The 27,846-nt window shown below is 43.0% G+C and overlaps 1 protein-coding gene across 1 annotated transcript; it reads left to right on the top strand.

The window, feature by feature from the left end:
* Window positions 1–712: 712 nt before the first annotated feature.
* Window positions 713–22,055, top strand: LOC146070115 (vomeronasal type-2 receptor 26-like). The gene is made up of 6 exons (XM_083179353.1): window positions 713–888; window positions 2,850–3,141; window positions 10,210–10,443; window positions 16,531–16,758; window positions 20,468–20,591; window positions 21,151–22,055. The coding sequence occupies exons 1-6, from the start codon at window positions 713–715 to the stop codon at window positions 22,053–22,055; spliced, it is 1,959 nt and encodes a 652-aa protein (XP_083035479.1).
* The last annotated feature ends 5,791 nt before the right edge of the window (window positions 22,056–27,846 follow it).

Genomic DNA, 27,846 nt, shown 5'->3' with positions numbered 1-27,846 from the left:
CCCCGCCTCACTGAGCTGTTATTATTAACAGCAATGCACAACCCCTGTAGAATGTAGTTTGCAAGCGCCGGGCCCGGTGCAGTAATGGTGGCTGTGACTAGCAGGTAGGACTTAGGACAACAGGAAGTCACTGCCAGTCACAGTGAAGCCAGTGCAGTCTCACAATTTCCATCTAGCTCACTGGTTTTGAGTTGGGTGGTGGATTTTAATAGGGACGGGGAAGTTGCAGTCCCGCGGCCCATAAATAAAATCACTGTCTGCACCTCAACCTAACACTATGTTTGGCTATGTGCTAAGCTGGTGTTATTAAGAGGTCAGACTTTATATAAAATAAATGTACTGTATATACTTCTGTGTCCCTGCGGAACTAGTTGTTCACAAACCTATTTTCCTGCTCACCAAATTAAAATAAAATAAATAAATAAAATAAATTTAATTCAACTAAATAAATGAGCATAAAAGGAGCATAATGAAAAAAAAAATATGTTTATGGGTTAGACACATCTGCTGTTTATAAGAATATGTATATAAGAATAGTGAGTGCTGCTGCGAAATGTGACACACTGGACTTATAAAACGATAAATCGTGTTCTTACACTGACACATAGAGCCTGAAGACTACAATGCAGCACAAGGAAATTATAGAACATTCTATATTATATATTATTCCAGCCTGGGAAGCCCAAACTGCCATTCAGCAATGATCTGCGTCATGACTCTGTGCCTGACACTTTTCTCATCCTTACTGTCATCACCCGCTTGTAACCTGGAATTGCAGGAGTCATTTGAAGACAACAAATATTTTAAAAATGGGGACATTATAATTGGAGGAATAATAACCCTTAACTTTGAAATGGACATGTATAAGAGATTATTTTTTTGTCATGGGTAAGTGGGAAAAAACATTTGAGTGGTGGGTTTTGCTCGGGTAGGACAAACCTACCGGGGCAGGTTTGTCCTGCCCCAGCAAAACCCACACAGAAAGCTGGAAGCCCCCCCCCTCACCTCCGCTCCGGCGTTAGTACACCGGAGCTTCCCTGCTGCCGCTCTCCCCCCTGCCTAAGCCGCCTGTCACACTCAGCACTGCAGTGACGTCGGCGGCAGGCTGGGGGATGTTCGTGGCAGCTCGGGAGGACTCGGGTGCCTGAGCGCTCCCGAGTCCCCCCGAGCCGCGCCGACCATACCCGAGCCTGCCGCAGACGTCACTGTAAAATGAGGGACAAGTCAGGGCTGGTGAGCTCCGGTGCACCGATCGCCGGAGCAAAGGTGACGGGGGGACTGGAGGGATTTGGGGGTGGGGCTCCAGAGGTACTGCGCCAGTGGTGCTCACCTGGATACCACTGGCGCACACCTATTTTATATTAGTGGTATGCCCAGAAAATTTCCGGGCATACCACTCAAGGGGTTAATGTAAATAGCAAGAATGTTGTCATGGATTATTTTTATGTAACTGTCAAAAAGTTGTGTCATACTGCGTAGTTATTTATCATTCAATAACATTATCACCTGAGCCGAATTTCTAAGGAAAATAACATTTTTCTCAAACAATGATCCTGCTGAATGTGGTATTGCTCACATTGGGGGATGTATAAGTCCTGGTCAAGTGATAAAGCTATGATAAAGTGGAAAGTGATAACGCACCTGCCAATCAACTTCTAACTGTCATTTTTTAAACGCATCTGATTGTCTGGTGTGTTATCACCTTCCAATGTATCACCTCTTTATCAACACTTTACAGTGAATAAGTCGACCACACGGTTGACACGGTAAAAGGTTAACACATATAATAGGTTGACTTTGCAAAGGTCAACATATGCAAACGTCTACATACGTTTTTTCATTTTTTTTTTATTTTACCCTACATTGACATTGAACCCTTAAATGTTATAGACTTGCCCAATGAGGTCACCTGGACATGGTGGATGAGCCCATATCTGCAGAAACTCTATTTATTGCACAATGTATTATAATTCTGATTAGTAGTAATGTTTGCCAAGGTAAAACACATGTAGCTCCCCTTGTAAGGCTGCTAAACACATGTATGGCACTCAGGGACTCGGCCATGTGCATGTAATTAAGCTTATACAACTGGCATGTAGGATGTAATGCTTGTGGCGGGTGAAAGAGACTTTAGGGTATATTCAATTAGAGTCGAAACTGCCGTCTTGTCGGAAAGATGTCAGTTTCCGACTGATTTAGCTCGGAAGGGGTTCCAACTTATTCAATGTTGGCTGCTTTTTTCCGATAGGTCAGAATGCTCCGGCCTGTTGGAAACCAGGTGGATTGGCGCCTAATAGAAATGCTGCCTAACACGACAGGTTTTGGCCTCCTTTCCATCAATCTCAATCTGATTTGAAAAACATGTCAGATTAAGGCAGGAAGGACGGTGCTGGGTGAACAGCAGCAGCTCAGCCGGTGCTGTCCTCCCATAAGTCATCCTCCCGCCCACCTCCTGCACCATCCTACTGTGCTCACCACCGGGCATAGGGTGTGCAGTTCAGGGCCCTTTCATTAATTGTGAGTGTAACATCAGCTCCAGGCCGCAGATGCCTGTTTTCATCACAGCTCACATATGCCTCTGGCTGCCTTGAGCCTGTGATGACTTGTGCCCAGTGAGCCTGTTATGATGGGTTTTGGATATCCAGTATTCACTCAGCTACACATGGATGTGTAGCCATAAAAATCCATACGCACAGCGTCCACATTAATTCGCAAGGCGGGATTTAACTCTAACTAAACACTGAATAGATTGTGTCACAAATAATCCCATTCATTTTGTTTTTTTCCGGTAAAATAAATATTGTTATTTGCTAAATTATTTTATTGGAAAACATTTTCTTTATTGGCAGAGCCCTTTTAAGCAATTACAGGAACTTGGTGGATTTTCGTTTCGCCATTGAGGAGGTGAATAATGATCCTAATATTTTACCCAATGTGACTTTGGGATATCACTTATATGACTCTTGCAACAATGACAGGAAATCTGTAAAAAGTGTCATACAAATATTATCCGGACCTGGTAGGACTGTTCCTAATTACTCATGTTCCAGGCAGGTAAAAGTTGCAGGTTTTATTGGAGATTTTGTATCAAAAACCACTATGCCCATAGCCCAGCTATTAAGTGTGTATGGGTTCTCCCAGGTGAGTGATGCAATATGTATATATGGTTTCTCCTGAAATGACCAACAAAACTGTTTTCTACTTATGATCAGAATAAACTATATAAATAATAAGATGCCAAAACAATTTCTTTATTTAATATAAATTTATCTGAAACTTTCCCCATTATTTTTTATGAATTATTTGTATAAAGGTTACATTTTATTTAAAAGGAACTTAAATCCAAGTGCATCCTATTAGACATCGGACGCTGGGGAACACCGGGAATCCCTGAAAAATATGTTCTCCATTAGAGGTTATAAAGCACAAAAGAAGGTTATTCTGAATCACTCAGAAAGACACAATCACTCTCTAGTAGACAAAACCATGTGCACTGCAGGGGGGCAGATGTAAATTCCCCCCATTCGATTTGGGTGGGGTTTTACTTCAAAGTAAGCTCTATATTGCAGTGTAAAAATAAAGCAGCCAGTATTTACCCTGCACCAGTGCTCGAAGTGGAAATTTAAAAGTGGGGGTATGGATAAGCAAAGTAATTAATTATGCGCGGAAAGAAAGAAAAGGGGTGTGGCCTATTGGAAAGTGGGCGTGGCATCAGAAAAGGGGCATGGCATTATACACCGTAATGCCCATTGCACATTTTAGGGAACTTCGTAATACAGATTACACATAATGACACATGCCGTAATGCTAATTACACATAAGGCCACACATGATGCCCATTACATAGTATTTAATAAACCGTAATGCCTATTACATAGTATATAACATACTGTAATGCCCATTACACATTGAGTCACACACCATAATGCCACTTACACATTACCACATACCATAATGCCCGTTACACATAATACCACATACCATAATGCCCGTTACACATAATACCACATACCATAATGACCATTACACATAATAAAACATACCATAATGCCCATTACACATAATACCACATACCATAATGCCCGTTACACATAATACCACATACTTCTGGTATATGGACTGATACTGACAAAACTTTCTCTGCTGCCTTGACTGGTGTCTGCAGCTGAGCTCAGCCCTATAGTGTCTGTCTGTGTTTGGGTGAGAGCAGTGCTACTGACCAGACTTCAGTGCAATGGTAACCTGGTGCCCCTATGGTTTACCTTTAGCAAGTCTGCTGGTGCTGTCCCACGCTGTGAGTCGGTCCCTCGCAGCTTGATGATGTGGCGCTGTCCTGCATGGGGAGTGAGCTGCTTGGCTGCTGGTGTCCCTTGAGCTTCTCCCCAGACCCTGGAGATGGCAGGTGTGTCCCCCGGAGCTTCTCCCCAAACCCCGACTGCTACCCACCGAGCCTGGTGGTGACGTCACCGGGCGTCACCGAGGTAGTGGAGCTCCCTGTCCCTGCACTCTGGGTGTGCACTGCTTGCAGCACCGGTCCCCGGAGCTACCACACTGACCCGCCAACTACCCGGACCCGCCTGGTGTGGACGTCACCGGGGGCTGAACGGGGCAGTGGAGCTCAGTGCGCTCACGTCTATGTTCTCTCCCTCAGTGTGCTCGTGTCTGTGTTCTCTCCCTCAGTGCGCTTGCGTCTGTGTTCTCTCCCTCAGTGCGCTCGCGTCTGTGTTCTCTCCCTCAGTGCGCTTGCGTCTGTGTTCTCTCCCTCAGTGCGCTTGCGTCTGTGTTCTCTCCCTCAGTGCGCTCGTGTCTGTGTTCTCTCCTTCAGTGCGCTCACGTCTGTGTTATCTCCCTCAGTGCACTCGCGTCTGTGTTCTCTCCCTCAGTGTGCTTGCGTCTGTGTTCTCTACCTCAGTGCGCTCGCGTCTGTGTTCTCTCCCTCAGTGCGCTCACGTCTGTGTTCTCTCTGGATGACCAGGGAAAAAAAATTACAGTGCTCGAAGAAAGTCCCGTTATACCATACCGGCGTATACTGGCCCACTTCGAGCACTGCCCTGCACAGATACAAAAAAACACCCAAATCTAAATCGCTCTGCACAAGTTACATCTGCCCCACCTGCAGTGCACACGGTTTTGACCATTTGTGAAGGAATTTGCCTCTGCGAGTGAATTAAATAAGGGACAAAGGGCCAGATTCTCTAAGCTTCAAAACTGATAAAATGGAGAGTGATAAACAGCCAGCCAATCAGCTCCTACCTGCCATGTCACAAACTGTGTTTGAAAAATGTCAAGCAGAAGCTGATTGGCTGGCTGTTTATCACTCTCCATTTTTTTTTTTTTTGCAGAAAAGACTGCACTCTATCGAACAAGGACCAACTCCTAGGGAGATATCCACAACTTGTAAAATTCCATGTATATAGAACAGAATAGACCCACTCTCTAGTTATACAAATGCAATTAAAATCAGCTGTGTATTGTAAAGTTCATATGCATCGGGAAAAAATGGTTACATAATTGATATGCTCAACGTTTTCGTCAATTAAGGACCATCATCAGGAGATCAGCAACAAATCCAACATTCCAATATGAAGCGCAGCATAAACCACACAGCAAGTTCTGTGCTGTGTTTTTGTCGGATGGCACAAGCTATCCCAACTATGGGGTGCCAATGACATCACTGACATTACGTATTCCAGGATAGATCATAGTTTATTACCTGTCCCTATTGTATAAATTTCAATAGTGCTCTACTTACATCGATCCTCCTTATCATTGAATAACAGTATAGATACCAGCTTACATTTTGCTACTTTTCTGTATATTTTTTCCACTTACTGCTATTCAATTTACCTTCCAACCTGCTTGGAGACAGAAATGGCTCCCGTCATGGTACAAAGTGACCTACTGTATTATGTTAAAACCTCAAAAATGACCTATACATTGGTATGCAAATTAAAATGAGGATCACTATTTGGGCTACTGGGATCTCATGTTTATAACTTTTAATGCACATATAATAAAATTTGTTCTTAAATAAGTATTAACCTATTCACAATGGTTCTGTGATTCAAGAGTGCCCCCAAAAAGAGTTTTTCTTTTTTTCCTTACCTCCCTTGGTCCTAGCAAATAAAGTTTCCAGGTTCCTTTATTCCCCATCTTCAGGTATGACAACACATGTAAACACGTGTCATGCCTGAATACGGGCAATAAAGACCGGGTGAGTGCTGTGTCTCACGTACTGAAAAGCGAGTGCAAATAGCGCAAACGATGATAAACTATTAGGCTGAGGGATTGTGTGAGCTTTGCATAGTTCTGTTAGGTAGGGAAACAGTTAACAGGCTAGGGGCGGGATGTATCAAGTTTCGCCGTTTGAACGGCGTTTTACCGCTGCGTTGTCCTACCTGTGTTGCGGACCCTTTCCGCAAATGTATCAATGTTTAGTGGCAGGGCGGCCGGAGCTGACAGCGCGATGTTGTAGCGTTGTTCGTTCTGCGCATGCGCGAGATTGAAGTTCGAGAGATTCAATCTGCGCATGCGCGAGAATGAATATAGAGTCATGGGAAATGTAGTGTTATGATTGTCTTGCACATGCTCAGTGGTTTGGAGCTGCAGGCGCCATTTTATGCATGCAGATATATATATATATATATATATATATATATATATATATATATATATATATATATATATATATATATATATACATACATCCTCAAAACTATTGTAATTAAAAAAATATATATATATATTGCCCGCACTTGTGCAATGTATATTCCCAGCATGTGTGCCGCACTCCAAAGTTACTTCACTTTCAAGTGTGGCACACACGCTGGGTATATCTATATGTGTATATATATATATATATATATATATATATATCTATATATATCTATCTATCTATATATATATATATATATATATAGATAGATAGATAGATAGATAGATAGATAGATAGATACAAATATATATATTTATGTCTACATATCTCTCCATATATATATATATATATATATATATATATATATATATATATATATATATATATATATATATATATATATATATTAATATATATATATATATATATATATATGTATATATATGTATATATATATATATATATATATATATATATATATATATATATATATATATATATAAAACACTCTTACACAACAGGGAATATACTTTAAGTTTCACTACTACACACTCTATCGCCAGTCTGGGGTGGCGTATATCACTATTAACGTGCCCCCTCACGGATGCTCTTGTTACATAAGAGCCCGCGATCTGTACACTCTTTTCTATGGGAGTGAGGTGACGAGCATCAATTCTCGCGCTATTTCCCGCGACGAGAAAGATGCGAGTTTTTTTCAACAAAACTTTATTGTTACATACGCGAACAAGAAGCCGCGGCGGAAAATGGCAAACTCCGCCGCGGCAAAGGTTAGTACATCCCGCCCTAGGTGTGTAGGTAATTTAAATTAAGGTGCCCATACATGTACCAATTTTATTGTACGTTTTGTGCTAAATCAGAATCAGAAAAAGCTTGATTGGCCAGGTATACTTGAGTATAGTAGAATTTGTTTTCGGTTTGCTGTGCAGCAACCAGGTGGGTAACAAGTAAACAGTATAAAAAATAAACAATATAAACAGGTGGGGGAACATGTACAGTAAGTTATTCCGCGGGGACACCGTGTTAGATTATGTGCAAAGGGTTATGGTGTGACTAGACAGTGAGGTGTTCATGAGTTCACATATCAACAGGTGAACTGCTTGAGGGAAGAAACTTTTTAGGCTTCTGTTGGACCTGGTGGGAATAGCCCTGTAGCGCCTGCATGATGGCAGCAGGTTAAACAAGCCATGGCCAGGATGTAGTTGGTCCTTGACTATCTTCGTTGCCCGCTTTTTTGCTCTGGACATGTACAGGTCCTGGACAGAGGGAAGGTCTGTCCCGATTATCTTCTCCACAGTTCTGACTACCTTTTGTAGTCTGCAATTGTCTCTCTCGCTGGTGGAGCCGTACCAGACCAGTATTGAGGAGCACAGTACAGACTCCACAATTGCGGAGTAGAAGAGGAGCAGAAGCTTCTGTGGGATGTATATATAAATTGCATTGCATCGCATTGCATGCTTTGTGCATGCAATGTGCGTGCAATGCGATGTGATCAAAAGACAGTACAAAAAGTATGTGCGGCACTTACTTTTTGTACTGTGCGATGGGATGCCGCAGAAGCGCACATGCCATCACGTCGCACTGCAGGATTACATCGGAACGTGTATGGGCACCTTAAGGGGAGTGTTAGGGAGGGTTTAACAGACATGTTGTATGATGCACTAGGTTCTTCCATCACTTTCTCTGGAATTTGTGGCAGGGAAGAACGCCAGTTACAGTGGTTATTGCGCTGTTGTTTTTAGGGGGCACTCTTTGCCCAATACATTTTATACAATGGCTTTCCTACCGGGGGTCATTGAAGTTTGGCTGTCTGGCCGGCTCTATTATGGTGTATTGGGGAGAGAGTTGGAGACCCGGCATTTGTTGGTGTTGCCTCTACAGTAAATTAAAAGGGTACTCTTTACCTAGACGGGCGCCCACCGCGGCCATCGCGGCCATCGCATGTACCAAAAAATCGCATGCGATGCGACCGACGCGATTACCGCGATTTCCCATAGGGAACAATGTTAAATGTCCCAATTGACCCGATTTTCCATAGGGAACAATGTTAAAAGGCCCACAGAGGACAAATAGCCACCCTGAAGTGAGGGGACGTGTATACCTGTGAAGGTGCCCGCGTGCGCTCTCCACGCTTCGGGCTCGGTGGCTCGCTGCGCTAACCACACTTTCTATTCTCAACTCCACGCCGACGTGGATAGTGGGGGTATGAAAAGGTCGGAGGACGCGTACCGCCGCCCCTCGCGGGCTCGCTGCGCTCGCCACGCTTCGGGTTGACGTTGATCGTGGGGTGGCGTTAACAATTGGGGGGGCCATTTCACACCTCAGGGCGCCTATTTGGCCTTTGTGGGCCATTTAACATTGTTCCCCTTTAAAATCGAGTCAATTGGGACATTTAGCATTGTTCCCTATGGGAAATTGCGGTAATAGCGTCAGTCGCATCGCATGCGATTTTTTGGTCGCATGCGATGCGACGACGCGATTTTTTCCCTTACGATGCCCAAGTACCAATTAAAGATTACCATGTCGCAGACATGAGTGTCGGCGTTATATTGTAATGTCACTCTGGGTCTGGCCGTTCTTTCTTATTGCCACCATACTTAGTTCAAAGATTTCCAGTTGTCCGTGTGATTATTTCTAGTTAAGTTAGTTAATAGTGATAAGATTATTGTGCAATGATGTCACACAATACATATCTGCCGATAGAAAGTTTAAGACTGTAGGAATATATTACACATGCATCACGGCATATTAATTTGGAATGGAGAGTGCCCACTAATCGCATAGACAGCCTCTCTGGGCCACCATTGCCCCACCTGCGTGTGCAGGGGAACGCCCAACATTTTTATGGGGACGCCCATAAAACATTGGGCATTCCCCTGCTACCACCTCCCTTCCCTCCCCTCTCCTCCTCGAGCGAACAGCTCAGCGGGTTTTATATTTGATGCAGATGCTCCCGGGATTCGCACATGAATGGGTCTGAATCAGTCCCAAAGAACAGAGAGCTTCATGGAAGTACTGCAGTGCAGCAGCGTAATTATAGCACCGCAGCCCCACCACCGCGCGGGGGGGGCGCTGTGCATGTGGGGGCGCCGGGGGCTGCGGTGCTATAGTTACACCCCCCCCAATCCCCCCGCAGACTTATCTCGCTGGTCCCGGCGGCTCCGTTCTTCTGCTGAGGACCACCCCAAAATGGCCGCCCCCATATAGCACACCGTTCTCTGAAACTGTCTGCTGTATGGGGGCGGCCATTTTGTGGTGGTCCTCAGCAGAAGAACGGAGCCACTGGGACCAGCTCGATAGGTAAGGCTGCGTGGAATTGGGGGGGGGGGTTTGCATGGGCGACGGGGCAGGGTGCCCCACCCTGCCCCGCCGCCCATGCAAACCCTAACGGCGGGGGGGGGGGGGGCAAAACTTAGCTACGCCACTGCTGCAGTGTGTTCCACATATACCATATATGTCAGCGTCTCTGCCTATATATATATATATATTACGATAGCATTATTTTATCAGTTTAATATATATGCGTTTCTTTCTAGATCAGCTATGGTTCTACTGATCCACTGCTTAGAGACAGCAATGTGTTTCCATATCTTTTCAGCACAACACACAACACCCATGTGTACTTTACTCTTGTCCTGAAAATATTGAAGCATTTTTTATGGAATTGGGTCGGAATTGTCACCACCGCGGATGACAGTGGCAGTAGAGAAAGCAGCATTCTCAGTTCATTGCTTATTAGTCATGGCGTCTGTATCGAATTCACAGCTACTGTAGGATTGTTTTCAAAACAGAGCTATATGACAGGGAAAATAATAATTTCAAAAAGAACTACGATAGTAAATTCCAACAGATTATTTTGCAATCATCCGCCAATGTCATCATTGTCTGTGGAACCATTTCTTATTACTTGGTTGAAGCCTTGGAACTCCCAGATAAAGTACTAGATACAAAGACTTTTATCTTTTCCTCTGCCTGGTTCATGAACTATGAATACCGGGGGCGTTTTATTAAGCTCTTTAACTGTTCTATAGGGTTCCGGCATGATTTTCCTCCCAGTAAAAAGAACAATTATAGTCAAAGACAATTCATTAATCCATATTTTACTCATGAAATGATCAAGTTCATAGAGGATATCCACCCATCCAATTACCCAGATGACACCATCCTTGAAACTATTTGGATGAAACGATTTCGGTGTTTCTCTCCAAATAGTTATAAAAATGCATTTATGGAAGAATTATATAGACGAAAACTGCACAAATGCTCAGGAAAAGAATCTATAACATATAGTTTATATGTGAGTGGTTACCCTGCTGTGTACAACGCATTACTGGCAATGTTTTATGCACTAGACGATATGCTTTTATTTATGGGACACCATCAGTCTGGAAATACGGTGAAAAATATTGAATATAGGCACAAGGTATATTATTATCTTCTCCTTATTAGTCATAATAAAGTTATTATCTTTATTAACAGGAACAAAATACAACAAATGATAGAAAACAAAATAAAAGATTGTCCCATCCAAAGTATCATAAAATAAATGTTCTGAAACCTGTTACATTGCATGAGAATTGTTGTATATGGTATTTGTAAATGGCCCTCCCTGTTGCGTTGATCGCCGAGACGGGGATGCGTGAGCATCTCACACACTCGCGCATCCATTGCCACATATGGGAGGCATCTCCTGATGGTTACGCATGTGCAGAAGTGCACATGCACATGTCCAAACCCTGACCGCTTACTTACAGCCACGGCGAGTTACACACTTCACACAAAATCATACGATAGTTGGCAACCATTGTATGATTTGTCTTGCAGCGGTGGCATACTTCTTTGTTACACATCCCTTTGCATGGTTGCGAGCAGAAAATGTGGCGGGGGCGGTATTCGGCGGAGAGGTGAGACAGGCTCTCTGGCACTTGGTAAGCTGCGATATTCCACAGATGTTTACATCCACGACTCTGCACTTTAAATACAAGGCACCTTGGCACTTGGACACTTTAGTTGGACGCACTTTATTGGACGCTCTTGCACTTTTTCACCCTGGGAGCAGACCAGAACAAGCCGCAGAATTTCATCTTTAAGTATAGCCCACCGCAGTTTTATTAAATGGTGAGATACCCATCTTATTCATTGTTCGTAACCAGGATTTGAAGAGACGTTCCATAAATAGTATTGCATCTTTTCTTCCGTTTTATTGTCTTTTAATGTACCTTGTTCAATTACATCATTTGTTTTTGTGAACATCTTTTTTGGAAGGGTGCACCACTTTTACATAATTTGTTACCATTAAACATGCAAACAATGGCAGGTACAGTACATGAGCTTCGGTATTTTGAATGAAATTAGTATACTGGATTTAGCATTTTCAAAATTCTAAATATTTTTTAATGTATATTTGTTACAATTGTGCTCTAATCTTTAATTGGATGTACTGTTAATTTACATTTATCTTAATACAGGGGGGTGCAGCTGCTATGGGGCCCAGAGGCACTCCCCTGACTTTTCCTGTGCTGGCGAATGTGAGTCGGGGGCCGTCCCGTGCACCCTCCAGTGTGTGTAAGGAGGAGAAGCAGCTGCCTGCACCTTCTGTGTCTTGTCTCTGCCCACCCAGCACATGTGAGTGGGGGAGACCAAGTGGGGAGCAGCACTTGCCAGAGCCTCCTGTTTCCCCGCCACCAGTGCGTTTGAGGGGGAGACCTAGCGGGGAGCAGCAGCTGCCTGCGAATTGTCTTCGGCCATCCAGCGCATATGAGTGGGAGAGAGAGACACAGGGCCAGAGGGGTAACGGCACTTGCCGGTGCCTCTCTCCCCTCACACATGTCAGTGTGAGATCCAGCATGGAGTGTATGCAATTCCAGTGAGGCATGGATCCATTTGTATGAAGGTGAATTCATGCTTGGTGAGTGAAGTGATGGTCTGTGCCTATTGTCCTGTGCTTATGCCTAATGCCCCCTCCTGTCTCTATTGTCCTGTTCTGTGCCTATTGTCCTATACCTATTGTCATATCAATTGTTCTGTCCTGTCCCTTTTGTTCTTTGATTATGCCTAATGTCCTATCCTGTCTCTATTGTACTGTCCCTTTGTCGTGTGCTGTGCCTATTGTCATTGTCCAGTGCATATTAGGCATAAGCACAGGACAATAGGCACAGCACACGACAAAGGGACAGGACAATAGAGACAGGATAGGACATTAGGCATAATCAGAGAACAAAAGGATGCTGAGGGACCCTTTAAAAATATTTATATGGGGCCCACAAAGGTGTAGTTACACTATGGGGCCCACAAAGGTGTTGTATCTCAGCTACTCTTAGATCCTGGCCTGCCACGGTTATACTCTTATACCAGAAGTCTATAACCTGATAAAAGTATTAAGGCGCATACACACAGCCGTTTTGAGCGATTTTCAGTTGAAAATCGCTTAGTATGTATGGACCATCGGTGCCCGACTAGCGATGATGCACGCTCCCTGATCATCGCTAGCAAAGTCTTCCATCTGCTTGTTTTACCAGCATGCCAGTGTTGATGGATGATTTATCATCTATCATCACTGTGTGTGTATGGCTGCCGAGCTGAAAGATGAGACACTTTCAGCCCAGCTGGCCACCCGCTCCATCCCCCTGCCCCACGTGCTCCCCCCGCCTGTGCATACTCACCCTGCTGAAGTGCCCACGCCGCCATGTTCCACCTGACTGTCTGCAAGGCCAGGCCACATATCCCAGCGGAAGGCCCCGCCCCTGGCACATCTCCCCGTCCCCAGCACATCTCCCGGCTGACTGCAATGCTCAATGGAGCATATACACGCCACTGGCCACTAATGTGAATTTCAAGCCAGTAATATATAGATTGCTGGCACATGCCAGCAATCTATATATTACTGGTGCCACAGTCCACCAATGGATATTTATAAGCCAGTAATATATACATTGCTGGCACAGGTCAGCAATGTATATTTTACTGGCACCACTGAGCACCAATGTTATTTATAAGACCGTAATATATACATTGCTGGCACATGCCAGCAATGTATATATTAAGGGTGTGGTGTATGGTCCAGACAGTCGGGATCCCGACACTTATTAGCCCGACATTGGGATCCCGACTGGCCGGACTCAGACAGCGGGGCCAGCACAACAAAGCCCCTTGCGGGCTCGCTGCACTTGCCGTGCTGCGGGCACTGTGGCTCACTACGTTCGCCACCTATTCTATTCTCCTTCTTTGGGGGTTGTGGACTCCCACGAGGGAGTATAGCCGGTGTGGTCAGGACCCTGAGTGTCTGGGTTTTGACTGTTGGGATCCCGACGTCGGGGTTATGACTGTCGGGATTCTGACTGTCGGGAAACTGTCCGGCACCCATATATTACTGGTACCACTGCCCACCAATGCATATCTATAAGCCAGTAATATATACATTGCTGGCATATGCCAGCAATGTTTATATTACTGGCACCACTGAGCACCAATGTGATTTATTAGACCGTTATTTATACATTACTGGCATATGCCAGCAATCTATATATTACTGGTACCACTGGCACCAATGTATATTTATAGGTCAGTAATATATACATTACTGCCGCATGCCAGCAATGTATATATTACTGGCACCACTGCTCACTAATGTATAATTTTTATGGCGGCAACGTATACATTGCCAGCACAGGCCAGCAATGTATATGTTACCGCCGCCACTGGCCTCCAATGTATTTTTTATGGTGGTAACGTATACATTGCCAGCAATGTATACATTATCACTGCCACTGGACACCAATGCAGACATCGTTATGGCGGCAAAGCATACATGGCTGACGCAGGCCAGCCATGTATACATTACCGCCGCCACTGGCCACCAATGTATATTTTATTTAGGGTCACCAACGATCCAGGATTACTCCAGACAGCCCGGTAATTAAGCCCGGTGTCAGGAGTCCGGACAGTTGGCGTTCCCGGTTTATAGAATGTCCGGGAACAGACAGAGTCAACAGGCAGGAATTCAAACCCCGCCCATTATGTAAATCGCCTTATAATGAAAGATTTTAAGCAAAGTCTTTAGTCTCCTGAAAATCTCTTGCTCGTTGGGGAAAATAGCTCAGTGTGTACGCACTACTTTGGTGAAAGATATATCTTTCAAAGATTTTGGCAAAGTCTTTTGTAATGAAAATCTTCTAGTGTGTATGGGCCTTTAGAGGGCATTTAATCTTTCCCATTAAAGCCAGGACTTTACATTGAGCTGAACATACAGTAATGGAAATTCAGCCTTTCAATAAGTTACAGTAGGGCCAGATTAAGTTATGTTGGGGCCCATGAGTGTGTGTGTGTGTGTGTGTGTGTGTGTGTGTACAGGTATGTTTACAGTATCAGTGGTGCTAGTAAAGAAAAAAATGAGTGGTACAGATAGCGCTTTCCACAGGCATGTGCGAAAAATAGCCGTGGTCATATGTCATGAGGGGGTGTGGACACATGAAACTAGTGGAGTGGCTTCATGGCAATAGGGGCATGGCCCCATTATACCACACACAGTAATGCCTATTACATACATATTCTACAACACATTGTTATGCCCATTACATATTATGCCACACACCACACTGCCCATTACATATTATGGCACACACCACAATGCCCATTACATATTATGCCACACATCATAATGCTCATTACACTACACACTTGCTGCTAGGGCCAGTTGCTCACAGCAGGTCTGAATTTGTCCCCACCGGCGATGGTCGGGGTCTGCACATTGCCCCCAATGCGCATATGCAGCCCCGGCTGCAAAAAAACCTTTTGAATAATTTTTTTCTTGGCCGAGGTGCTCGCAGCCTCAGTGACAGACAGGGGACATTCACGGGTTTTCATGGGCCTGCCAAAAAAATGATGGGCATACTAATAGAAACACTGGGCGGCCCCCAGCAGATGTAGCCATTCCCCTTCCTGCTCAGGCCAGGCGTCCCTTGATAATATAACTGGGTTAGCCAACTCCAGTCCCTGAGAGCTACCAACAGTTAATGTTTTCCAGGTCTCCTTACAGAATCACCAGTGAAGTAATTAGCTTCACCTGTGGATCTTATAAAATGATTCAGCGAATGAGTGCACCTGTGCAGCAGCTAGGTTGTCTGGAAAACATGAACTGTTGGTAGCTCTCGAAGACTGGAGTCGGCTACCACTGGCCTATAAGGTATAGTTTTATTACCATTCTTGTGAGTGTGCATCTATGTGCGGTATACCAGGAGTGGGGTCTCACTTGTGCATTGTGAGCAACCTGTGGGGGTCCTGTCACCTCTTAGCATGCTGCCACCTTCTATTCTTTGCACAGCAGGAGGAACATGCAAGGAAGACACTCTGTCATCTTTTCCCACCGCTAATGCCATTGGCTAAGGAAGTGCCATCTGCCTTCCTGGCTCATGTATTAATGTGGGAGGCGCATCTTATCCATCAGGTATCACTGCCTGTAGTCGTGTATCAAGTCTTGTGAACGAAGAAGGTGGTCTGACCCCTGTAGTGTTGACTCATCGTCTAGCCGGGCCAGCCTCCTCCTCCTCTGCTGATGAGAGGAGGAGAGCAGAGCGAAGGCTTCTCCTGCCTCTGATCATCTGCATTTTACTGTGGATGCAGCATCTCCGTCCACATCTGAATGATCCCCATTGTCCAAAATGTACAACTCTGACAATGCTGGGCTGTGCGTGGTCATTATTTCTATGTCTACTGGAAATTATTCATGCAATTGTTTTTGTGATTATGTAAATCAGTCCATGAGACAGATTATTGCACACAACAATGTTTGCACATGATCACGGTATCCCGGCCAAGGGCAATGGAATTGATACAAAATAATCTTTTTGTGTAATTGACAGTTACAACAGTATTTGAGAAATGTTCAGTATGAAGATGGAAATGAGACTAGAAATTGCTTTGATCAAAAAGGAGAAATGAACATAAAGTACCATATGTTTAAAATGTTGTTGCAAGTTAATGAATCCACAAAATGTCTACCTATGGGATTCTTTACACCGTGGGAAATACCAGACAAACAGTTAGTGATCAAACCAGCTTCGATGGCCTGGAGCACTGACATAAATGAGGTGAGAATAACTGGCATGGTCCCATCAGGGTCATCCACGCCAAGTTGGACTTTTCCTGACTTGTTTGCATCTGATGTGTCAGGGAATCCTTCTAGCACCTAATCCTTCACACAGCGATGGGGAGCGGATTCCCTGCCTGTCTCTGCTTCAGGGAGATGGGCAGGGTTAGTGGGTGCGGGAAGCTATAGGGGAGGCCAGGGGGGGCAGCGGAGGGCAGCGGCGGGCTCTGTCAGAAAAGGGCATGCATGCATCTCATGCGTGCATGCCCCCTTCTGGCGGCTGGCGTACATGGAGTAACAAAAAGTAGTTTGTTTTATAAATGGATCCCTTTCCAACACACTTGTTTCTATCAGTGGTGACAAAGAAAATCAATACATCGCAAGGACTAATACTGTACATATATAGAATACATTAAAAAAAAAAGGTTGTTACATAAACCAAGTATATTTATCAGTATCACAAAATCGGGTGACATTTTTCAGAACAAGCCAGAAATCTATTGCGGTTTCTGGCCATTTTTAGTAACGGCATTTTTAGTATGAGTTAAAAATAAAATAAAGCATGAGTTCCCTCCCTCACACATAATCAACCCCAGCCTATTTGAGCCGGTCCCGATTTGAGAAATATGGGGGGAAACGTGTTGGGGACCCCTGGGTTTAAAAAATGACAGAGGAAAAAAGGAAAAGCACAGAAATGCCATAGCCGGGGGGACACTTTTTGTACAAGACCTCCCAGCCCTTACATCACCAAGTGGCTTGCTAGCCCTGACCAGGGTCTCCAGGGGAGTGGGACATTGAGGAAAGGTTGACATGAGCTAGTTTGAGATTGATGCAAGTTTAAAACAAGCAAAAGGTAGACATGGTAATGTTCAACACAACAAAATGGCGACATGTTGTTGGGGGGGGGGGGATCTTAGAATGCACACCCGATTTACATGAGGTGCTATCATGCTGGGACTTGTAGTTCTGCAAAGAAAGACATGTGGTGCAGATGCACACTCCATATTATTAATCAATCAATAACAGAGGTTCTTGGTATATTCATTGGCCAAGAAATATTTGCCCACCAACCAGCTTCACGGTAACCTCATTTCTGGTGGGTCCCTAATACTAAGAATCTGGGGCGCGAAACCCCAAAAAGGCCAGCATAAGCCAGTTACCCCAGGGCAGCACACAAGTGAAAAACTAAGCTATAAATGTGTGTTAATAAGAAAGAAGCAGGAGCTAGAGGTTAAAAAGTGTAGTGCTAGGAAGTATAATATTAGTGAAAATAAATAGTGCTAAATAAATGTTAGGGTGTGCCACCCTGAAAGCAACTCGGCTACACCAACCCAAGGGGAGCCGCGCCCCAAATCCATCTCCAAGACTAGCAAATAGTGTAAATTTTTAGGTCTTACCTTCATTGTGCCCTCAGTTTGCAGTCTGTGGCTACCAGGGACCAAACTGGTGAACTAATGTTCAGATCAGGTGGGCGGGGTGCTACTCTAAGTTGAAGGAGTCCCAACCTTCAGGTGTACAGGTGTACACAATGTTAGCTTATGGGGGGGGATCTTAGAATGCACACCCGATTTACATGAGGTGCTATCATGCTGGGACTTGTAGTTCTGCAAAGAAAGACATGTGGTGTAGATGCACACTCCATATTATTAATCAAAATCAATCAATAATAGAGGTTCTTGGTATATTCATTGGCCAAGAAATATTTGCCCACCAACCAGCTTCACGGTAACCTCATTTCTGGTGGGTCCCTAATACTAAGAATCTGGGGCGCGGAACCCCAAAAAGGCCAGCATAAGCCAGTTACCCCAGGGCAGCACACAAGTGAAAAACTAAGCTATAAATGTGTGTTAATAAGAAAGAAGCAGGAGCTAGAGGTGTAGTGCTAGGAAGTATAATATTAGTGAAAATAAATAGTGCTAAATAAATGTTAGGGTGTGCCACCCTGAAAGCAACTCGGTTACACCAACCCAAGGGGAGCCGCGCCCCAAATCCATCTCCAAGACTAGCAATTAGTGTAAATTTTTAGGTCTTACCTTCATTGTGCCCTCAGTTTGCAGTCTGTGGCTACCAGGGACCAAACTGGTGAACTAATGTTCAGATCAGGTGGGCGGGGTGCTACTCTAAGTTGAAGGAGTCCCAACCTTCAGGTGTACAGGTGTACACAATGTTAGCTTATGGGGGGGGGATCTTAGAATGCACACCCGATTTACATGAGGTGCTATCATGCTGGGACTTGTAGTTCTGCAAAGAAAGACATGTGGTGTAGATGCACACTCCATATTATTAATCAAAATCAATCAATAATAGAGGTTCTTGGTATATTCATTGGCCAAGAAATATTTGCCCACCAACCAGCTTCACGGTAACCTCATTTCTGGTGGGTCCCTAATACTAAGCATCTGGGGTACGGAACCCCAAAAAGGCCAGCATAAGCCAGTTACCCCAGGGCAGCACACAAGTGAAAAACTAAGCTATAAATGTGTGTTAATAAGAAAGAAGCAGGAGCTAGAGGTGTAGTGCTAGGAAGTATAATATTAGTGAAAATAAATAGTGCTAAATAAATGTTAGGGTGTGCCACCCTGAAAGCAACTCGGCTACACCAACCCAAGAGGAGCCGCGCCCCAAATCCATCTCCAAGACTAGCAAATAGTGTAAATTTTTAGGTCTTACCTTCATTGTGCCCTCAGTTTGCAGTCTGTGGCTACCAGGGACCAAACTGGTGAACTAATGTTCAGATCAGGTGGGCGGGGTGCTACTCTAAGTTGAAGGAGTCCCAACCTTCAGGTGTACAGGTGTACACAATGTTAGCTTATGGGGGGGGGATCTTAGAATGCACACCCGATTTACATGAGGTGCTATCATGCTGGGACTTGTAGTTCTGCAAAGAAAGACATGTGGTGTAGATGCACACTCCATATTATTAATCAAAATCAATCAATAATAGAGGTTCTTGGTATATTCATTGGCCATGAAATATTTGCCCACCAACCAGCTTCACGGTAACCTCATTTCTGGTGGGTCCCTAATACTAACAAAAAGGCATGTTGTTGTCAAGATTTTTTTTCCGAAATTTTTTGGACCTCTTCATCCTTTAACATCCACATGGATTCTGATTGGGAAATGAAAAGTCTGACCTGAAACAATGCAAGCAAAGCAAATCATGCGAGGGTATGCGCTACACTTATTGGTGGTCTACCAGGTCATATGTCAACATTAACACCAAAAAGTGAAAAATCCTTGTCGATCTCTAACATGTCGACATTTTCTGTGTCAACATTTTGCTTGTGTCTAGCATTGTCAGTGCTGACCAAGCTTGTGTCAACATTTTGTCAATGATGACATAGTGCATATTGACCTTTTGGTGTTGACCTGTTCAACTCTGTGATCTTCACACGGTGCAGAGTCATCTTTAGTAATAATCTGATCCTTTGTACTGAGAATTATTTCACTTTATATGCAAATATATTTCATTTTTTTTTATTTTGTAAAATCATCGCTCTGAGCTTCGCTTGTTTTATATATATATATATATATATATATATATATATACATATATATATATATATATATATATATATATATATATATATTACAGTATTATTATAGATTTCTGTTGGAAGTAATGTATTTAGCAGATGCATTGACATACAGTATTACGTTTTATTTGTTAAAGGGACCATGGGTTTCAAGAAATGTATTTTTCTCAACAGGTTCCGCGATCACAATGTTCTGAAAATTGCCGTCCTGGTAGCAGGAAAATCAAGAATAACATGAAGCCAATCTGCTGCTATGACTGCGTCCCATGTTCCGAGGGGGAAATCTCTAATGTGACTGGTAACAAATATAAAAATAATTATATAGTCATAATTGTTAGTTGATTATTTTATGTCAATAAATAGTAAAGAAAAAAGTTTAATTAAATAATACATTAATAAATAATACAAAACAATAATAATTGTATTTCTCAAGTTAAGAAAAAATCCACATTTTAAATATAAATATACAAATGGATCATATTATTTGTCTGAGTTTAACAAATGAGAACTTCTACACCTCCAGTGATCACTGCTTCCACTGTACTGTAACCAAGAATCCGATATCTCACATTTTGAAGAAACCATAACAATTTCTATGGAGGGATACAGAGGAAGAACGTCTGCGAACTCATGCAGCCTAGCAAACAGTCCTGAAAGTCTGAATAATTTTCTTATTTTACACCACTATTCCCATTCTTTCTTAATCCACCACAGTTATCAGATGAAAGACACCAACATGGTCATAAATAATCAAAAATATCCAAATATTACTATACAGTATGTTATCCTTTGTGTCTTCAAAGGCATGCATTTAATACATGTTTACAAGTAATAGCCATAACTTTGTGTCTTTGCAGATAGCGAAAACTGCATAAAATGTCTGTCTACACAATGGCCCAACAACCAAAAAGATCAATGTGTTCCAAAGCTTGAAGAATATCTACACTATTCGGAATCCCTTGCTGTAGCTCTTTCATCCATTTCTATTCTGTTTTGGATTCTAACTTTAATAATTTTAGGGATTTTTGTTAAATACCACAATACCCCAATTGTCAAAGCAAATAACAGGAACCTGAGCTTCATCCTCCTTGTCGCCATATCAATGTGTTTTCTCTGCCCATTTTTGTTTATTGGGTGTCCTACTAACAGAACCTGCATATTCCGACAAATTGTTTTTGGCATAATATTTTCCATAGCTGTGTCTTCGGTCTTGGCCAAAACCATCATGGTCTGCATAGCATTCAAAGCATCCCGACCTGGAAGTACTTGGAGTAAGCTGATTGGAGGAAAACTGAGCTATTATATTGTTTTACTGTCATCGTCTGTACAAATTATTATTAGCATTAGTTGGTTGTCTAGTTCTCCTCCTTTTATGGAGTTGGACACATACTCTTACCAAAGAATAATCATTATCCAGTGTAATGAAGGTTCCACCATTGGCTTTTATGCTCTTCTGTTGTATTTAGGGTTTCTTGCCGTGATAAGTTTTACTGTAGCATATTTAGGCAGATCATTGCCAGATTGTTTTAATGAAACCAAGTTTATCACCTTCAGCATGGTGGTGTTCTGCAGTGTCTGGATTACAATGATCCCAGCCTATCTGAGCACCAAAGGAAAAAACATGGTGGCTGTGGAGATTTTTTCCATTGTGACTTCAAGTGCCGGACTTTTAGGCTGCATATTTTTCCCAAAATGTTATATAATTTTACTCAAGCCACAACATAATACAAAAATACCAATACAAAATCACTTCAATATGTAATTATATAAACTTTTGTAAAGGTTAGCACAGTAAAATAAAAGCTATGTGAGCTTTGTATTACTTATTCAAATTTGTTTTTATCTAAGTTGTTTTGTATTACATTGTAATAGTCAATTTATATACAGTAGCTTCTGCTATATTCTTGAATATTTCTCTTCACCATATGCTATGTTTTTCTCTTTGTAGTCGAAGACTCAACTATTATAGGATGCCGTGTCCACTCATTCTATTCATGTGGGTTAACTAGCAGCTAAACTGATGGGGGGGGGGGGGGCAGTGTAACATTTGTAGAAGTCACAGGGAAATTGGGACAAATATGAGCCCTACTTATTCCTGATGGTTGAAATGTAATTGGTAAGTGGAGAGGTGCCTTTATTTCCTTGAAAAGGTGTATAGAAGGGAATCAATGGGTGTGCAGTTGGTCGGAGTTGTTTGATTCAGCAGCAGCTGCAGAGAACCTGAGAAACAACAAAAGAATACAAAAAATATGCAGCGCTAAAATAATAACTTATAATAACTCGAATACTGTTGGATTGACTTTACATGTATATTGAGATTTAGCAAAATGAATAAAATGATTTAATAAACCATTCTACTAGAGGTAATTGACATAATAGAATATATAAAATAAGATAAAAATAAAATAATCACACATGTGCTGAGATAATGCTTGAGGCTCTGTCCGTTCCTATATATACCTGGATAAATTGGACCAACTGTATAGTCCTGAAGTGGGTATAATTACCATCCGCCTGTTGGTTTTGAGGGATTGTAGATCTTTGGTGAATTAAAGGTTTCCTTTTTGGATGAATAAGATTGAGAAACCAAAGTCCCTTTTGTTAAGTCCAATACAAGGCGTGGAGAGTCTCACTGTTGGTAGGTATGAAGAAATTCAGGTCTGTCCAGGCTGGTTCGGGCAGAAAGCAAGAGGTCAGAGTGCCACTGGACCTTGTTGTCCACCTCTACTGGAAATTGGAATCCACTAACGCGTTTCGCTGTGAAGCTTTATCAAAGGCAATATGGATAATGGATTTGGTTGAAACATAAGTCAATTAAATGTTATATAGCATAGTTCCACAATCTACTACTTAAAGACAAATATGGAATACCAGGCACTATAGGAAAGAAATGCTAAATCAGTAGTTCTGTCCTGGTACCTTTACCTTTCCTATACTGTATTGCAATAGGTGCCGCTATGGTGGCTGCACGTCGGGACTGTACAACATCTGGGAAATGTACAAATGATGTTATAGTCAGCTTAGGTGGTATGAATGGAAAAAATGTAATTAGTGCTAGTGATTAGTCCAAGCTCCACCGTCATAAAAAATAAGTATATTAGACCCATCGATGATTGGACTTGTACCATATATATATATTCATATACATTTTGATGGCCAATCGTAGTTGAGGACAAGGGAAAGATGCAGGTGAGAAAAATTATAAATACAAAGTTGATAAAGTATTGGGTCATAACATGCATCTTACTAGACATGTCCATGACCTAGGCATTGTAGATGCAATTGAAACTGCTGAATCATTTTGCTTGCAACACTTGTATATCAGTGTGCGACTGAGTCTCTGAATCTGCATATGCCATGAGGCAGAAGCTGAGACTTTATTGCAATACATGTTCTGTTGTAGTTCATATACAGACTCAATCGTACACAGATATACATATATATCAAATTAATAACAAAGTCTCCTGGTGCATTGTGATCTACATGTTTTTTGGATAATAAAAGACGCCCACTTCTAGCAGTTTCAACGGATCGGTCATCTCACTCTTGACATGCATCTCCCGCTAAATACCATTTTGAGCCTACTGTCGATGTTTGAGTAGCCATCCATAACTGTTTAGAGTTATATTTTCTTCTGGATATTTTAGATATTTTGGGGGAGGTTTACTATGATGGGAGTTCTTTTTCACGTGTGATGTTGCTATTAGCAACCAATCAGAATCTATTTCTTATTTATTTAGCACCTTCTAAAAGTTAATAAATAGTATTTGATTGGTTGCCCATAGCAACATCAAATGTGAAATACTGTAGAACTTGCATCTTAGTATTTTTTATGTCAGGTTAGTATTATTTGCTGCCCATTGAAATGAGAACAATTGAAGTCATTTAAATGAGGGAGAAGAAATATACAAACAGAGACATTTGTTGCTTTGATTCACTAAATGTTGAGGGGGATTTACTTTAATTAATTACAAACTAAAATAAAATACATTATTCATAGACAATGTGCTATTAACAATTGTTAATCAGTTTATTTTCAAATCGTAATTCGTTATTGATCTACATTATATACTTATGTACAAGAGTGGTTTGTCCCTGGTGGTCCAACAGAGAAGATCCCAGATGAGCCGACACACCTCCAGGGACAACTGTGGCCAAGAAAGGATAGAGGGTGATGGAATGGTGATGTAGGGGTGTTACGGGATAGCATATGGCATGTTGGTGTTGGTGTGTTGGTGCGCATATGGCATGTTGGCGCAAAAGTTGGCAGGCTGACGATGTGGGTGTGTTTTTTTGGTACTTATGTATTATCTGGGCGCCCGGCTACACTACGCTGACAACGTAGGTTTGGCTATGTTGTCAGCATAGCCTTTGCCAGGCGCCCAGCTAATACTTAAGCGTTGAGTGGCGGGGCGGGCGGCCGGAGGGGGGAGATGCCGGGCGGCCTGGTATTACTTACGGTGGGCAGGACAGGCGGCCAAGGTTGGCAGCGGTGCCGTGAACACTGAAGGGCGGGCAGGGCGGGCGGCGGTGCGGTGATGCTTCAATGGCGGCGGAGGGGGGAGATCCCGGCAGCACTTGTAATTCAGTGTACTGCCGCTGGGGGAGCATCACATGGTTTCCCTGCTCCCCCAGCGGCACTATGCTAATAGCGTACCCGGGGAGGACTGTCATGGTGGCCGCGATGCGGGGATAGGAGTGCCAGAGGCGCCGGGGACATCATCTATGGTAAGTATAATGCACACTACACACACACACACACACACACTACACATACACTACACACAGCCTACACACACACACAACACCCACTAACACAATCATATCCCACTATCCAGGTCATACCCCCAGTGTCCACGCGGGGCTCGCTGCGCTCGCCACACTTCGGCCTCGGTGGCTCGCTGCGCTCGACACACTTTCTAAAATTAGCTCCGCGCCCACGTGGACACTGGGGGTATGACATGGATAGTGGGGATATGATCCTTTATGTATTAGCACAGCTCCAGTTACGTAACTTACGTAATTTGCGTAACTTACGTCATTTGCGTAAGTTACGTAGTTTACGTAGCCAGCATAGTGGTGTATTGGTATTCTCAATACACCACTACGCAAACTACGTAATGGGCGCCCTTCTCATACATAAGTACCATTTTTTTATGCTTCTGTTGACATTTTAAATGCCAAAAATTCACAGACACAACTATGGGAAAAGGCACCAGTATGACTTCCCAACTCAGAACCAGGCCATGAGAAATGGGATCCTGCCCCTTCAGCAGACCCTACTTCCTTGAGGGCTGTTTCCAGAAGTTTCCTAGTCTCTTTTTTCATCCCCATCCACCCATGGATTCTCAGATGGTGGACATAATGCTGGAGTCATTTTTTTTTTAATTGTCCACTATTTTCATGGTAGAAAATACATTTATGGTATCAATTGTAGGATAATAGGTGATCTTTATTTATCAAACAGTGAAAGAAGTTGCCCAAAATTGGAAAGAGAATTGATAGGCACTTGACCAATTCTTGGCAGCTGAAGATGGTACATGTGCTGTAGTAGGAAAATATGATGTACATATACAGTATAGATCAGTGATTCTCAACATCGGTCCTCAAGTACCCATAACAGTGCTGTGCCCATGTGCCCACAGTGTCTATTCACTGCAACAGGAGGACTCCGATCTGTTCCCCCCACCGTGGGTGGGTCATAGGTCAGTTATACAAAAAATTGTGGAAGGTGTGATTTATTATGTTTTTCATAATTACTTTAGGCAAGGCATGTGCAGATCTGTATTTACCCAGATTGCTCAGCATCTCCCCATGTGTAGGCCCCATTATTCGTGAATAATAAAAAAGTACAGTATCTTTAACAGTATACATTTCAGCTACTTCTAAACACAACATACATTCGTTCAATTGTATTATAGCTTTAAGACTGAATATTACGTTTGCACAATTGTTCTGTTTTTTGATTGCTTGAAATAAATATATTTGGAAACAAACACCAGCTGTTTATTATAGTTTGTGGTTGGAAACTTTCAAAAGAAATAAAGAAAATAGCATTAGTGGAGTATTTTAGATATTGTAGTTATAATCAGGGCCATTTTAGCAGCATTGTAGGCCCTGGGCAAATCAATGCAATTGGGGCCCCATGATACCCATTCACTGGAAAAAATGTAGACAAAAAATGGTGACACGCCCCTCCTGCAGTCCTGTGCCATCTCTCTGCTTGCTTAGATACAGTTAATGGCTGTCAGCGCTCTGATTAGTGCATAGCTCCAGTCGTCCACAAATCAGTAAGCAGATTCATTGTTTGGCTGCAGGATGGGATGCAGGTAGAGAGTTCTGGACTCTGATTGGTGGATAGCTCCAGTCATCCACTAATCAGCATGCTGACAGACATTCACTGCCTGGATGCAGGTTGAGAAGCAGGAAGAGAATGCTGCCTGGTCTCTCTGTTCGTGTGTGATTCACAATCAGAATGAAAAGGCAGCATTCTCTACTGCCTACCAAGTAGCTCAGGAGGCAGTTGCCCACAGCCTAATCTCCCTCAGCACGAAGGCATCTAGAATTGGGGACCCTTGGGCAGCTGCCCATTGAGTCCATACATTAAGATGGCCCTGGTTATAATCATGGTTGGACTGGCCTACAGGAGTACAGGGGAAGCCATTGATGGGCCCACCTCCTCCTCCAAGGATCAGGTTCTACACTGCACTTGAATTACAATTTATACATATGTTACCTTAGACTTTTACCCTTACCTTACCCTTTTTATGGAGTACTTTCTACAGAACATTGGTGTTATTATACTAGTACCTTGTATTAGCTATCAGTAGATATTATGCATATCCATCAAGGGGCTCAGACCGTGCACTCTGTAATGATTAGCCAAAACTTTTTGGTGGCTGGCCACACCCCCTCTACTAACCACACAACTAACATTGGTGCAGCAGGTGCATTGCACCAGGGGCCCTGAGGACTAAGAGACCCGTTGCTGCCCAGGCAAGAAATTACTTCTTGGGTTGGGGTAGAGAAGGGGACACAAATTATTTTTTTTTGCATATAAGTCTGCCACTCACAAGTTCCACCAATTGCCTCTACCATGGCATTTTCCTGGTGGGCCTTTCGGGTACCAGTCTAACACTGTTCATAATCATGAACTTTTGAGACTGTAATCAGGGGTTTATAGTATAAACTCTGATTAGCATATTTTTTCGGCAAATCCTTTACATATTTGTTTGTCCGATATGCATTCGGACACTGTTGGACGATTTGGATGAAACCAAGGTGAGGCAGCTTAATTGGGTCCAGATTAGTTTTATGGCCACTAAGTCCCCCAATCCCGACTCTGCAGGGGCCCCAAAAAGGGGACTGAGCACTACACAAAGTTGGTCAAGAAAGCAAGATATCGCAAAGTTGCATAACATGGGTAGAGGACATGGGGTTTAAGAACCAGGGGCCCAAAAATGAATATGGCCACTGAACAAAAAGGGTTAGGGAAGAGGTAGAGGACATGTCATTTAATAAAATAAATGTGTTGTTATCCAGGAGTTGACCAC

The sequence above is a fragment of the Crinia signifera genome, chromosome 1 (assembly GCF_055691185.1).
Source record: "Crinia signifera chromosome 1, ASM5569118v1, whole genome shotgun sequence".
NCBI classification, from domain to species: domain Eukaryota; kingdom Metazoa; phylum Chordata; class Amphibia; order Anura; family Myobatrachidae; genus Crinia; species Crinia signifera.
The sequence above is the reverse complement of the archived record's forward strand: the minus strand, read 5'-3'. Positions and strand labels throughout refer to the sequence as shown.